A 16,398-nucleotide genomic window follows, 5' to 3' on the forward strand; every position below is an offset into this window, starting at 1 on the left:
CTCCCTCCCTTCCTTCCTTCCTTCCTTCCTTCCTTCCTTCCTTCCTTCCTAACCTTTACCTTTCGTCTTGGAGTCAATACTGTGTATTGGCTCCAAGGCAGAAGAATGGTAAGGGCTAGGCAATGGGGGTTAAGTGACTTGCCTAAGGTCATACGAACAGACACTTTCTGAACATAATTCTAAAATCCTTTCCAGAATGGTTTGCAGTTGTAACTCTGTCAACAGTGAGTTAGTGTTCCTTCCCTTCCACAAATTTTCCTGGAAGGAACAAAAGATCTAGGATATCAAGGGAAATGATGAAAAAAAGCAGGAGTGAAGGAGGCACCTCAAAAGCTGAAGACCTCCAAGACCCATCAACATCAAAATAGTTTGGTATTGGTTAAAAAATACTGATCAGTAGAACAGATTAGACTAAGAAAAATCAGAAATAACTAAACTCAATAACCTAGTTCACAATAAACCTGAAAATATTATATAGGAAAGAACTTATTATTTTATAAAAATTTCTGGTCTACTGGTAGATCTGGAAGTCAGGAAGACAAGTTCAAATCTGGCCTTGGACACTACTAGCTGTGTGATTCTGGTTGAGTTATTTAACTTCTGATGGCCTCCATTTCCTCATCTGCACCTATGTCTTAGGATTCTTGTGAGGATGAAATGTGATAATATTCGTAAAGGATTTGGCATTGTGCCTGGCACATAAGTACTACATAAATGTTAGCTAGAGGTATTGTGGGGACTCAGTAGATAGAATGCTGGTCCTGGAGTCAGGAAGACCTGAGTTTAAAGCCATTCTCATACACTTATTAGCTATGTGATCCTGGACAAGAAACTTAACCCTATTTACCTTAATCCACTGGAGAAAGAAATGGCAAGCTACTCGAGCATCTTTGCAGAGAAAACCTCACGAACAGTACAGTCTACAAGGCCATAAAGACTCCTATACAACAGAACAACAACAATTGTTATCTATTAGCTGCTATTACATAACTCAATAAATTCAAAATGGATATGTGATCTGAATGTTAAATATCACTTCATAAAGAAATTAGAGGAGAACTAGATTAGGTCCTTTCCCAGTTGTAGTTAGAGGGATCACAAAAGATGAGCTATTTTAGACTACATGAAAATGAAAAGCTTTTCCATGAATAAAATTAATACAATAAAGGTAAGAAGGAAATCATTGACTAGCATAAAAATTGCTGGGTCAAGTATCTTAGATAAGCATCTGTTATTCAAGATAGACAAGAAACTAATAGAAATCTTTAAGACCAAAAGCTGTTTTTCAATAAATAAGTGAGTTTTCAAAAGAATTTCAAAATGTCAACAAATATGGAAGAATGTTCCAAATAACTAATGAAAGAACAGCAAACAAAAACAAACCAGGTTTCACCTTGTATCTAGCAAACTGGCAAAGATGCCTAAAGAAGGGAAGAGTCAGTACTGGACAGGCTATGACCAGACAGGCACACTGTGGGTCGCAGTTTTATTTCATTAGTCTATACATCAGTATAGGCAAGAATAAAAATCGAATCTGCTTGACAAAATTCCTGGAGCCTTTGAAATGAGAAATGGAGAATAATGTGTGTAAAATCTTATTGTTGTAATGCTTTGAAAAATATATATCATGTCTGTATAAGCAAATTATCTCCCATCCATGTTTTTTTTAAACCCATACTATGTACTGGCTCCAAGGCAGAAGAGTGGTAAGGGCTAGGCAATGGAGGTTAAGTGACTTGCTCAGGGGTAACACAGCTAGGAAGTGTCTGAGTTCAGATTTGAACCCAGAACCTCCCATCTCTGTGTCTGGCTCTCAATCCACTGAGCCACCTAGCTGCCCCCTCCCACCTGTAGCCATATGTTGCTGTAGTTTTTCTGATGGATTATAATCAGCCAAATAGATATACAACAAAATATCATTATCAGCAGATATCTGTTTAGGCTTGGATTACATGAGTATATCATATATAAGGGTAGTAAGAAAAACCTAGCAGATAGATTAACCATAGCAGTAATGAAGCTAAGTATAACTATTTTTTTTGTTATTTTTTTTTTTTAAGTTAATTGGAGTTAACAGTATGCCAAAAGAGAGAAAATAGTAATTCCACAGAGCCCTGGAAACAAACAAGATGGGGTAAAACAATTTTCACTCCATAATTACACAATCCACATGGTATGGCTTCCCTTTGGATAGTCATGGCTACATGGGATAAAATCTTAACGGACAAGTTTTGCTTAAATGAGTTCTAAATAATTAACTCCATACCATTTTTAGGGCAGAGGGACAAATTTCAAGAAAATGAGCTGAGAATAAGATTAAACAAAATGAAAATTTGACCATTGATGAAGGAGTCAGGACAACCTATTTCACCTACAGCAGTTAAAATTATCTTCAAAATGATGACCCTAAAAGCAATTTAAAATCTTCATATATCAAAGAAATATTCAGTTATATTTACTACTACACTGTAAGCTTAATTAGAGAACTATGTTTCCTATCAAAACTTCTGTTTCTCTTACTTTTCCTTTATGTTCCAAAAAAAGGTTTTGCCCTACATTGTCTCATGTATGCATACATACTGCTGCCATAAAAATTCCCTTAGACATTTACTAAATAAAATCCTAATTATGTAAAATTATATGTCACAGAGCACTTCAGTTTATAGAAAATGACTATGATAAAGCCAACAATTCAGATAAAATATTCTTGCCTTGTAAAATATTTACAACCAGTCTAGTTGTTTAAGATTTCATAATTTTTTATTTTCTGGTAATGTGATTCATTCCCTGTTTTACTGATTTTATAATCATGAAATATAGCATATTTTACTGCTATGTAGATTGTGAAAGAGAATCTGATTTCTTAGTGACACTTCAATCACCAAGATGTCCAGTTCTGGAAGAGTTCCAAGAACTCAAATCCTAGCAGTACCATGTACTTCTGTCCTAACCCTTGGATGCTACTTATCTAGGATTGAGAGGAAAAATTATTTTCTTCCTTCTCAAACTGAATTAAGAACTGAGGGCAGAAAGAAAGAACTCTTATTTCTAGTGTTAAAAAGAGGATGATGAATTGGGAAGAGATAGGTGCACACACTCACTCACAGACCCCTGTGTGAGTGCTGCTGGCAGAAGGGTTATGCCTCTCCCCACCTGACAGGCTTTGCTGGACTTTCAGCAGCTGCCCAGGTAGGAAACCACTGAGAAGTTGTATGTGTAGTCAACTTCTCTAGTTCCTCAACCTGGGGTTGGAATGAATGTTGATATGGGCTATTGGTGCGCCGAATGGATAATGCTATGGATCTGACTGTGTGACTGTCTCCCCTTTCCCAAGGGCTTAGATATATTCACCACTCAGGAAAAGTACTTCAATCTTTGACTTTGTAACAAACAACTATATTTAATTCTGGCTTAAAAGGGTTAAGAACAAGGGAAAGGATGGAGGATTTGGGAATCCTATTACTAATTATCTAAATAGATGATCAAAGCTACAGAGGTTGCAGAGACTAGAGATTGTTCACCCTCTCACTAACTCTGGCTTGACTTGGCCAGAGCCAAGCCAAAGATTAGGGAAGGCTGTTGATGTTTTTCTTGAATGATTGTGGTATTGCTCTCTCAGCTCTATTGATGATGGTTATAATAGCTCTCTAGCTCAGTCAGGCAAGGCAGTTGAATTGCAGATATAGGACCTACCCCCTCTCTCTTGAACCTCCCACCTCCCAAGATTGCTCCAGACTGAGCTGTCTTGTGTTGTGCATGATGACTCCTTATAGGGTTGGCTCCAACTGACTTTTGGCCCTGGCTCACGGTACCTGGACACATTCTAATGTCTCCAACTGATGGTCTTGTCACTCATAGTGGTATCCATCTTGTCCCAGAAATTCATTATAACACAAGACCTTGCCTTTCTTGCAAACTTACCTTAGAATTCATTCTTGATTTTATAGTAATCCATGGGAAAAAAATCTTCAACATAGAAATATATGCATATTACATATCTATATGCATATATAAGTGTGCATATTATATTTAACACATATACTATAATAATATTACATATTAAATATATTAATACTTTCAGTTAAGCCAACCTCTAAAAGCCCCATCTGATCCACATATCAAGAATACCCAAACACGTATCTTGATGTATATTAATCTGATTACAGCTGGAAAAGGATATTTTTTCAGCATATAAAGGGTGGCTAGCCTTGCTGCTCGGAAGTTGGCTCTAACGGTTCGGTAGACAGCTTTCCGAAGGCCGATGAGATGCTGACTAGGATGCTGTCCAGCTTTGTTGAATGGGCAAGCAGCACTGACCCTGTCAAGCAAACTTGAAAAGTAAAATGTGATACAACTGTACAGATGTCCTAAAGTTTTTGTTCTAAATCTACAACAAATTTATTTTTTTAAACTTCTCTTCAGTTATCTCTTCATTTGAAATATTAAATGAAATATTAAAAAGTCTAACCCATCCCAATGATATGGAAAAAATGGATAAAAATCCAATTAATCAGCAGATATGTCTATAAAAGGAAAATGACAGAAAATCAAATCCCTGACAACTGAAAAGTTTCTTTCAATACAGTGATAAAGGAATCCTGGCAAGCATATAGCAGATATTACTGAGGCACATTTATAAGTGCTTTTTTCCACATGCAATCTTACCACCTCTGAGATGCAGGCACATGTCTGTAAGTATACATTGTTTACAAAGTTTCCAAACTTATCCATATCAAGAATAATTTCCATGTCATTTCAGGACTTAAAAATTTTTAATGTTTTGGAAAGACTCAGAAATGCAAATGAATGGACTACAGAAGTCACTGGTGGTCTCTGTGAAAGCTAAGAGTTCTAAAAAGAAACAGACTCTACATTGTGAAAGTCTTAATCATACTTAGCAATTTGTGGCCTCTCTCCATGTCTATTAATTTGTAGTTTTGGTCCTCTTCTGTAGAGTGAAATTCACTATAGAAACATTCTTTAAAAAAAGATATGTCAAATAGTGGGATAAACACTAAATTTAAAGGTAGGACTAAAATATGTACCAATATGTTTTGACCAACATTGGTCTTCTCAGAATGACACGAGAAGGCAGGATGACAAAAGAAACAGTATGCAATGAGGAATGCATCATAAAAACATGTTAAATGCCCCCACAATATCTCTAATACACAATATCTCTAATACAACTGCTCAGGGAGAAAAAATACCTAATGCTCCATGAAATTTAACAGTTTAATATATTAATGGACTCTATTGATTTGTAATGATGGCATATACACTGTACTTGTTAGGTGTACATGTAATCAAATCTTTATTTTTCAAGTGATCTATTAGGTTTCAATTAGCCTATGGCATTATCAATAACGTAAAAATATTTAAAATTGAATTCATAACTTTTTCCACAGCAAATCTAAGAGTATACCATAAAATTAGAGATGTCTAAAACAAGGATGTCATTTTTAAAGCGAGTATTTCAGGATCATTTCAGAAAAATCAGTTTCTGAAGATTCTTTAGAGACTCCTGATTTTCACTTTTACTGTACTTCTGGATTCCTTTTAGACCTGTTTCCTTCTAAAACGAGAATGCTATATATAAAAAAAAATCTTTACTTTCTATCTTAGTAATGTCCTAAAATAAAAGGTAAGGACTAGACATTTTGGGTTAAGTGACTTGTCTAGGATCACACAGCCAGGAAGTGTCTGAGGCCAGATTTTAACCCAGGTCCCCCTGACTGTCTATCCACTACTCTTCCTGCTCCCTGGACAGTTATTTGTTAAAGACTAATTTAAATCTGAAGCTTTTACACTGAACACAAATTTCTCCATGTTTGTTCTTCTGCCTGCCCTGTCTACTATTTTGATCTGGCAGAAAAAGTAGTAGAAAGTCGCAGTAGACAATGCCTCCTCTTCCAAATATTTAAAAGCATAGAGGCAGCTAGAGGGTGCCACCATTCATGGAGTGCCAGGTCTAGAGTCAGGCCAACCCAAGTTCAAATCTGACCATAGCCACTTACAGGCTATGTGACCCTGGGCAAGTCGCCTCACCTCTGTCTTACTTTCCCAACTGTAAAATGGGAATAATAATAGTGCCTATTTCCCAGGGTTGTTATGAGGATCAAATGTGCTAGCATATGTAAGGCACCTTTAAGCCTTGTATTGGTTTTTATTCCCTGAGGCAGCTGTAGGGCCCAGTGCATAGAGCATCTCTCAGGCACTTCTGTGTTGTGTGACTCCAGGTAAATTTAATCTCCCTGGGCTTGTTTCCTCAACAGTAAAATGGGAATAATAATAATACTTATCTCACAGGGTAGTTGTGAAAGTCAAATGAGGTAACAGTCAAGTATATGACACACAGAAGATACTATAGAAATGTTAGTTGTGATGATGATGACAATGGCATAGTGGAAATCCTCTGGTTCTGGAGTCAGAGGGTCTGGTTTAACATTTCCCCTCTGACACTCATTTCCTGAGTGACCTTGGGCAAAGTCTAGGGGTCTCAGTTTCCTCCTGTGTAACATGAAAGGGTTAGACTAGATGGTTTCTGAGGTTCCTACAAGTCCCTGATCTATGATCCTATGAAGTCTAGATGCAAATACTAATATGAAATACCAAATTTATTTGCATTTTTCCGTAAGATCTAGACAGAGTATCTGCTTTATGTATTCACATCAATAAACTAATGTTCAAATTTAAAATAAAAGTAAAGCCATACACATTCTCAGTATGATCCAGGGACAAAAGAATAAGAAAGGGAATTATATTACTTAGTCATTTAAAAAGACAAAGTTTAATTGATCTTTAGTTTGCTAGATTCTGAACTGGTTTGTAAGGAAAGCTACAGCATTTTCTTTCCAAGAGATTAATAATAGCAGAGAAATTGTCTCATTCAGTTTACTCTTGTCAGGAAGGAACACAATTCAGACACTCTATAAATGTTATTCGTTCAATAACATCTGGAGTTGTTCATGTGTTTTCAACAGATGAAATTTAAAATTGCAAGAACTGCAATATCTCACTTAATACTTATGCTTTATCTAAATGAGACAGATAATCAAGTGAAATAGTATTTGAAAAGTACTTAGCACACAATAGGCATTATATACATGCTTATTCGTTCATCTATACTAAAGCACTGACGCTGATAAACATATTTTAGCACACAGTCTGGTGAATAAGTAGTCTACAGTCTGATGCTTCTAACAAGGTAGTAAATATTTAGCTAGTCACAAACATGTTTACCTTCAATAAGTAGGCATTATTTAGTGTGTGGAAGCGGCAGTTGAGGATGTTGAGAGCATGTCAATATTTGGAAAAGATTATTTCTAACATTATTTCTTTCACAAGGAACATAAGGTACATGAAGAAGACAGTGGGAGTCACTTACTTTCTTAGCTCCCTAGAATTAGGGAAAAGGTATCACAGGACCAGAGAAGAGAAAGGCTTATAAAACCTGAAGATGGCAAAAAGTTGGGAGGGATGTCTAAAACAATGGCTGTCAATAACATTCTAGTTTAATAAACTGGAATCTAATTGGGTGAAATATAACAAGAATACATGAAAAATTCTTTACTTGGGTTCAGAAAAGTTAGCCTCCCAAGACGACTTGTTAGAAAACTAACATTAGGCACTTATAGCAGACCAAGTGCTAAACTAAGCACTAGAGCTTCAAAGGAAGGCCAAAGACAGCCTCTGCTTTTGAGAAGCTCACAGACTATAGGGGAGACAACATGCAAATAAGAGTATACAACAGATGTAGACAGGACAAATTGGAGGTAGTTTCAGAGGTAGGGCACTAAGATCCAAGAAGGGTTGGGGAAGGCTTCTAAGATGGGACTTGAATGAAGTCAGAGAAGCCAAGGGGAGGAGGGCATGGAGGAGAGCTACAGACAAGAGTCAGGAGGTAGACTGTCATGCATCAGGAAGAACCAGATCAGTGTCACTGGACTACAAAGGATATGGTGACCAGTAAAGGGCTTTGAAAATTAAACAGGAGATTTTAGATTTGATCCTGGAGGTAAGATGGAACCATTGGAGTTTTCTAAGAGTCAGGGTGAGTGACATCAGATCCTCACTTTAGGAAGATCACTTTGGCAACTGAGTTGAGGATGAATGGGAGTAGAGACTAGAGGCAGGGCCAGAGCTGGTGGATGGTGGTGGACATGGCTAGATAACAGTTTGTCTGAAAAAGATCGGGTTTTTTTTAAAAGGACTACAAGTTCAACATAAGGCAACAGTATGATATAGTAGTCAAAAAAGGGGCTGCCAGATTGGACTACATTAAAAGAAACGTAGCTTCTAGGGATAAGGGGGCGATAGTCCTATATATTTCCTGCTGGCTGCTAGAATTTAGGAAAGACCCTAATAAACTGGAGAACATCCAGAGGATGGCAAATATCATGGTGAGTTGCCTTGATTCAATGGCACATGAATGTCAGCTGAAGACAATGGAGAATTAAGGAAACCAGAAGTAGGAGTGACGGGTGTAAATAGCAAAAAAGGCCAATATAGGCTTTATGTGAGCAAAACTTACTAATTATGAGTGGAAGAGGCCACCCCTGTTCTCCTCCTCCTTGCGTGTTGTCAATGGGCTACTGGTCTGCCTTGCCATAGGGGTTTCCACTCCATGTCTGTGTTGAGCTTCATGGCTGCTTAGGACTCTTTCAACTCTAAAATGTTGTGATTTTCCATTTATAAAACAGTAATCATAATAATGATCTGATTCTTGAAAGGACTTTTGACAGTCAAATAATGTTCGCAGAACATTCTGGATCCTTAAATGATATACTAAATACATAGATGCAAAATAGTACTTAAAAATATAATTAAATTTCACTTTTAGTATATTTTGCAGAATTTTTTTTGTCCAAGTGTATTCCTTCACTGTGAACTTATGAGGTTATTAATTCAGTAATAGATAAAACATCTCATTTTCTTGTAAATGAAACATGCTCTACTGTCACTGCAATGGAACACAGAAATGAATACACTTATTAGCCTATGTGACAAATATCCATATTTATCTAAAGATCCAAAAAAATCATTTGTAAAAAAAGTGAAAAGTGGACTCACAGGGTAAATCCTCTGGAAATGACTTCAGTCTCTTGAATGAGTCGTAAAGACTTTCTCACAAGGTTGGTAAAGGCACGGCTATTTGCTACTGTATCTTCTAGCTGGATGTTGTATTTTCTTAGAGTCATTTGTAATCTGGCTGTCTTCCACCAGCCTGAAGCTCTTATAGCCAAGTAAACAATGAGAATCAGTCCCCATAGTGGCCAGGAAGAGATATTCCACCAAGCAGGAATCATAATGAAGAAACTAACGTAGCCTAACAGCATAGAGACATCCCTAAGAACAGCCACAGAGAAAGGAACATGTATTAAGAAAAGGAATGAAATGTTGCCATTTAAATAAATGAAAATAATAATTCAGGTTACTAACTAGAAAAAAATAACATTTGACTTCTCTTTAATATTGTTTATTTTTTATATTATTTATTATATTCATTTATGTATATTTATAATATAATTAGCATTAAAACAAGGTTAAATGGTTACCAAAACAACTGTATTTTCAAGGTCAACAAAAGGACTGTAGCTTCTTGAGTAACCACTTTTTTTTAGATTTATATTCATCTTGAAAAATATACCATTATTAAAGGATATGAATAGGCAGTTTTCAGATGAAGATATCAAAACTATCAATGATCACATGAAAAAAATGTTCTAAATTCTCCTGACTCCAGAAATGCAAATCAAAACAACTCTGAGGTATCACCTTACCCCTAGCAGAGTGGCCAATATGATGATAAAGAAAAATTGGAGGGGATGTGGCAAAATTGGGACACTAATGCATTGCTGGTGGAGTTGTGAATTGACCCAATCATTCTTGAAGGCAATTTTGAATTATGCCCAAAAGGCTTTAAAAGAATGCATGTCCTTTGATCCAGAAATGCCACTAATGGGTTTGTATCTCAAAGAGATAAAAAAAAAATGGAAAAGGTTCTGTTTGTAAAAAATATTTATAGCTATGCTTTTAGTGGTGGCAAAAATTTGGAAAATGAGGGGATGTCCCTTGACTGGGGAATGGCTGAACAAATTGTGGTATATGATGGTGATGGAATACTATTGGGCTATAAGGAATGATGAACTGCTTGATTTCTATAAGAACTGGAAAGACCGACATGAACTGATGCAGAGTGAAATAAGCAGAACCAGGAGAATAATATATACAGAAATTAACATTGTGGGATGATCAAATGTGAGTGGCTTTGCTACTAAAAGCAAAGAAATGATCCAGGACAACTCTGAGGGACTTATGAGAAAGAATGCTATCCACATCTGGAGGAAAAAATTGTGGGAGTAAAAAATTGCGGGAGTAAAAATCTATAAGAAAACATATGATTTGTCACTTGTTTATATGGGTATAGGATTTGGGGTTTTGGTTTTAAAAAATAGTAATCTCTGTTATAAAAATGAATAATATGGAAATAGGAATTCAGTGATAATATATGTACAACCAGTGAAATTGCTTTTCAACTCCAGGAGGGGGGAGTGAAGAGGGAAGGGAGACAACAAGAATCATGTAACCATGGGAAAAAAAATTTAAAAATAAAAAGAAAACAGGAAAAAATATATATATTTACCATTAGGTTTAAAGCTAATTTCATAATTTTAAAAATGAAAATGCTGGTTCTGGGAGATTCTAACTTCCTTTTTCCCCAAATTTAGAGTATTTTCCTATAAATGCATCCACTTAGAACAAATTTATTTCAGATAACATTTTCATAGTTAGAAACAATTTTCTTTAAGTCATTTAGCTTTAAATAATTACTGTAAGAATTTAAATTCCCTAATTTAGAGTTGGCCTTAATCTATTTTATATTCTAGCATTAATTTTTTTATTTCTGTTTTGTTATAATCAAAGCAGAACTCTGTGTGGAAGACATATCATTTTTTTAGCTAGTCCTGGATGAAATCAGTGAAAGCTGGGACTGAGAGTAAACCAGAAAACATCATGAGAAAAATGACTTAAAAAGATAGTTGAGAGTCAGCTTTACTGCCCAGCCAGTTACACTTAAGAATCCTTCTGGTTAAATAGTTACTCTGTTTCTCCTTCTCTAATCATAACCTGAATATTTCCAAGAATCATTCAAGTTTATAATGATCCTAAAACTACCACCAGACAAACCAGTAAGATTTGTACCATTTCAAAAATGATTGAGTACAAAAATCCAATTCTGATTAAAGAGAATTTGGGGAAATTTTTTTTTTAAACCCTTGTACTTCGGTGTATTGTCTCATAGGTGGAAGATTGGTAAGGGTGGGCAACGGGGGTCAAGTGACTTGCCCAGGGTCACACAGCTGGGAAGTGGCTGAGGCTGGGTTTGAACCTAGGACCCCCTGTCTCTAGGCCTGACTCTCACTCCACTGAGCTACCCAGCTGCCCCTTGGGGAAATTTTTAAAAATCTGAGTTTCTAATATCTTCCTAAAGGATGTAAGATATCACTCATCAGTGATGATGTTAGAATGACTAATTGGTTTGAAAAAAAGCATGTAATTTGCTATCAGCATCTTTTTTTCCCTCAATCTTTACCTCCTGGCTTAGGCAATTGGGGGGGTGGGGGTGGTAAGTGAATTGCCCAGAGTCACACAGCTAGGAAGTGTCTGAGATTTGAAGACATTTCCTCCAGATTCCAGGTCTGGCTCTCTGTCCCCTGTGCTACCTAGTTGCCCTGCTCTCAGGCTTTTTTTTTAAAACCCTCACCTTCTGTCTTAGAATCAATACTGTGTATTGGTTCTAAGGCAGAAGAGTGGTAAGGGCTAGGCAATGGGGTTTAAGTGACTTGCTCAGGGTCACAAAGCTAGGAAGTATCTGAAGTCAGATTTGAACCTAGGCCTGGCTCTCAATGCACTGAACCACCCAGCTGCCCCCTTGTTCTCAGGATTTTAAAGAAGCCCCATAAGTATACAAGAAAGAGAGAGAAAACTGGAACTTTGAGTCAGGAAAATGGGTATGTCTTTTTACTTTCAGTGACTATTAATAACAATCTGTCTTACAGATATAAGAGGCAATAAGTATAATGTAATCAAGATGATTTCTTAAAAATCACCAGGGGCAGCTGGGTAGCTCAGTGGAGTGAGAGTCAGGCCTAGAGACAGGAGATCCTAGGTTCAAACCCGGCCTCAGCCACTTCCCAGCTGTGTGACCCTGGGCAAGTCACTTGATCCCCATTGCCCACCCTTACCACTCTTCCACCTATGAGACAATACACCGAAGTACAAGGGTTTGAAAAAAAAAATCACCATCTGCTTTAATGTATCTCTTACTCACTTTAGAAGGGCACTTTTGTGGGTTATCTTAAAAATTAAATTATTGCAAGCAAGCTAATGTAGAAATTTTATTTAATGCCTCTTACAATGAAGAAAATGGTGACAGTTTCCTCTGATAGTACTGTATATGTAAACAGTAATAGGATAGGTGTTTTCTTGACAATACCAAATATTAGGAGTTGCTAGGGAGCGAAGGGTTGGAAGGTGTCCATCTTCCTGTTGCTGAGGTTGTCCTGTAGACAGGATACTGGGGTCGAGGAGCTCAATCAGCTCCACATCCTCTTGTAAAAGGACTTCCTGTTGCAGGATGGTATGGAGCGAGTCAAGTCGGAATCCCACATCCTTGTTACCAAGAGAATGGAAGATAAGTATTAATACTCCTATATACAATTTTCAAATTAAGTGTTAGGTTCCCCCAATTATTTGGAGGCAGTTCTTCCCCCTCACAAAGATTCTAATTAAAAAAAAGTTTATTATATCTTCAATATATTGCCATGGTTTTAAAAAAAACTGCATTATAAATATGACTTGGCAAGTTATATTATAAACCTAAAAAGCATTGCTAAATGGCATCATTATTACTATCTCAAGAAAGCTTTGACAGTTGTAGTCACAGGTAAGTCTATTTAAATTCAATCAATGATGTTTCTGTAACATAATACAGAAAAAGCACAACAAAGTGACTTGTCAAGAGCTGAATACAAGTCTACTGTATGATCTTTTGACTGTAGCATCCTAAAAACACACCTGAAAAACCAGTGGTGCCTGTCCCCAGACTACAATTTTATAATGATGAAATGAATTTTCAAGTTTGATTCTGATTACAGTTAAGAGGCAGAGAAACCACTGACATGACCAAAATTCAATTTTTAATTTAGTAAATAAAAGTCCTTAGAGATTTAAGTTATAACCAGATAGGTTTTGCAGTTTGCTTCCAAATTAGAATGTTTAGTTTTTTAAGGTGAAAAAACCTCACTCAAGTAACAGATTGGACCCTTACAAAGGGGAAGCAGGTAACATTTATATGCCAATATAAGGAGGGTAAAATGCTTTCCTCACCGCAAACCTCTGAGGCAGATGGTTTGAGCAATTCTATCTTATTTTATAGATGGAGACATTAAAATTACAGAAAGGTTAAGTTGTTGCTTGTGATTATAGATAGTTAATTCAAGTTTAGTCTCTTCCTTACAAACCCAACAATATTCTTTTCGGTACCTGTGCTGCCTTAATGCAAACTCAAAAGCATTGCTATCAACTGAGTTAATTTCCAGTGTTAGAGTCACACTACCATCTTTCTATAAGGAAAGCACATTTTTATAATTGGTTATATTTAGCAGATAAAGGAAAACCCAAATGCCTCATTATGGCCTGAGGCCAGAGGTTTGAGAGCCTCCCAGGTAGGAAGGGCTTTCCTATAGTGTGGGCCTGGATAGAGCATTTGTCCTAGGAGGAAATGCCTACCTAAGTGCAGAGGGATTCAGTTCAAGGAGGTGGCCAGTAGGTGATAAGGCCTTTCGTCAAAAGAAGTTGTAAAAAGTGAAGGGTCTGTAATCTGCACTAGTGAATGGAGTACCTACACTGTTGAAAGCAGAAGGATTTCAAGGTAAAGTTACCTCCCCACCCCCACCCCCCCAGTTCCTCAGAAGGGAACAGGGAATTTCTCATTTTGTGGTCTTGTGGAAAACTTGGCCCTGTTTGACTTTCTCACCTCATGCTGAGTCTTTTGGGACACTGCCCTGACCTCTCCTCTTTCAATTATATTCAGACATCAGGAAAGGGATTTAAAGAAAACAAAATTATCTCCATAGAGAGAGAAGTGAGCAGGCATTTAGGGTGGTTCATGTCTGGAGATGATACCATCTCTCTCCAGCAAAGAAGAACTAAGCATTGGGTGGGGCAGGACATCAGAACTGGGCAAGGTGCCAGTTAACTTATAAATTGGGTCTTTATAATATGGCTTCATTCTTTGGTTCGAAGAAGTTTGAATTTCCAGAAGAGATAAGGCTACTTTCAAATATAAGCCCTACAAAGTCAAAAATATTATTAAACAAAACTAGCAAATGACATCATTGTTGTCCACTTCATTCCCATGGACAAGCAAGGGGGCAACTTGCCTGATTAGGTAGAGTAGTCTATCTCGTTAAGGCTAACATAACACGGGGAAGACTCTATTTGAATAAATCTGGCAAAATTCTCTCTTTCTTAGAATAAAAATTGTGAACTAACCAAATTATTAATTTGTTGCATTTCCAAACCTTCTTTTAACACAACTATTGATATAAATTCTTTCCTTTTTCCTCCCTAGTTCTCTAACTTGCTTAGGGACATTTGTAATAAACTGAGGGCTCTCAATAAGGGCATTGGCAGTGAGGATAGAATGCTAATCATAGAAACTGCAGTAACAGACATCTAAATGCTGGTTGCTTCTATCTAAATAACTATTTATTATGAGAGGGCACCTAGGTGGCTTAGTGGATTGAGAGCCAGGCCTGGATGAGATGGAAGGTCCTGGGTTCAAATCTAACTTCAGACACTTCCCGTATGACCCTGCGTAACTCACTTAACCCCTACTGCTTAGCCCTTCTGCCTTATGACCAATCCATAGTATTGATTCTCAGATGGAAGATAAGGGTTAAAAAAAAAATTCTCTGGGGGGGCAACTAGGTGGACTCAGTGGATTGAGAGGCAAGCCTAGTGACAGGGAGGTCCTGGATTCAAATCTGGCCTCAAACGCTACCTAGCTGTGTGACCCTGGGCAAGTCACCCTCCCACCCCCCCACTGCCTAGCCCTTAAATCTCATCTGATTTGGAACTAATACACAAGTATTGATTCTAGGATAGAAAGTAAGGGTTAAAAAAAAATCAGCATGCCAAACAGGCTTATAATCATCTATAAAATTACACTAAATCAACTGGAAAATGATTATGGATTCACAAAAAATTTAATGCCATTAAATTGATATTACAACAGCAGAACCTAAGGAATATTAAGATTACTGTAGTCAGGTGTGACAATGACTATAGAACTGACTGATATGATCTCATTGGATGCATTTTTAATACAATTTTGGAAACTACAGACTCCAAAGTAGCAACCAAATTACTTGGAAAATAAAGGCATTTATAAGGAGCTTTGTAAAACCATTACAACAGCCTTAATGAATCCATGTCACCCTGGGCATAATTGGCAAACAGTTGAAAAATCTATGTGCGGATGGCACATCTTGTAATTCAACTTAAAAAAAAAAGAGCACCAACTACTGTGTTTGCTCATTTTTTACTTATTCTTTGCTCTCAAAAAAAATAACAAACGAGAAGATAAAATGAATATAACAAGGTACAAAAACATTCTACAGAATGAGCTCCGGGTTGTCAAGAAGAGGAGAGATTAATTTTATATGTAGCTTCTAGGAAAATCTTAAAGAAGCTGAGACTTGAAGGGTAGGTAAACCAGAATTCAAAAGTATGGGTGAGGGGCAGCTGGGTAGCTCAGTGGAGTGAGAGCCAGGCCTAGAGACAGGAGGTCCTAGGTTCAAACCCGGCCTCAGCCACTTCCCAGCTGTGTGACCCTGGGCAAGTCACTTGACCCCCATAGCCCACCCTTACCAATCTTCCACCTATGAGACAATACACCGAAGTACAAGGGTGTAAAAAAAAACAAAACAAAAAAACAAAAAAACAAAAGTATGGGTGATAAAACCATGCCACCCACTTCCTGAGAGAGAAGCAGAATAAGGCAAACGATTTTGGACAAGGCCAATTGTAGGGATCTGTTTTGCTAATTTTGCATATTTGTAACCAGGAATTTCCTTTTTTTCTTTTTCTTTTTCCCCCAGTGGTGAGAGGAAGTTGAAGAGAGGAGAGAGATAGAGTAGCCAAAAAAAAAGAGGCAAAAACGATCGCTGAAGCATTTTTAAAAAATGCATAGAAGAGAACAGAAGGCCAGAAAGAATCACACACAACAGGTCAGTTTGGAAATGTATGTGCTTAATTTATAAATATATATTATTTGTTTATAGACTATATATATATGTGTGTGTGTATATATATATATATATACATATA

General features: G+C 37.0%; 1 protein-coding gene across 3 annotated transcripts in view; it reads right to left on the bottom strand.

Moving 5' to 3' along the window:
* The window catches only part of VEZT (vezatin, adherens junctions transmembrane protein), a 45,883-nt gene extending 30,276 nt beyond the window's left edge, over positions 1-15,607 (bottom strand). The window contains exons 1-3 of one of the 3 annotated variants that reach the window (XM_044679517.1): positions 15,588-15,607; positions 9,073-9,348; positions 4,181-4,330 (exon numbers count right to left, since the gene is read on the bottom strand). In XM_044679517.1, coding sequence (XP_044535452.1) covers positions 4,181-4,330; positions 9,073-9,348; positions 15,588-15,607 — 446 coding nt within the window. Of the gene's footprint in view, positions 1-4,180; positions 4,331-9,072; positions 9,349-15,587 lie in introns of those variants that run through there. The other 2 variants (XM_044679516.1, XM_044679518.1) reach the window with 2 other exon arrangements.
* Between the last annotated feature and the right edge of the window lie 791 nt (positions 15,608-16,398).

Source organism: Gracilinanus agilis, chromosome 5 (assembly GCF_016433145.1).
Source record: "Gracilinanus agilis isolate LMUSP501 chromosome 5, AgileGrace, whole genome shotgun sequence".
Taxonomy (NCBI): domain Eukaryota; kingdom Metazoa; phylum Chordata; class Mammalia; order Didelphimorphia; family Didelphidae; genus Gracilinanus; species Gracilinanus agilis.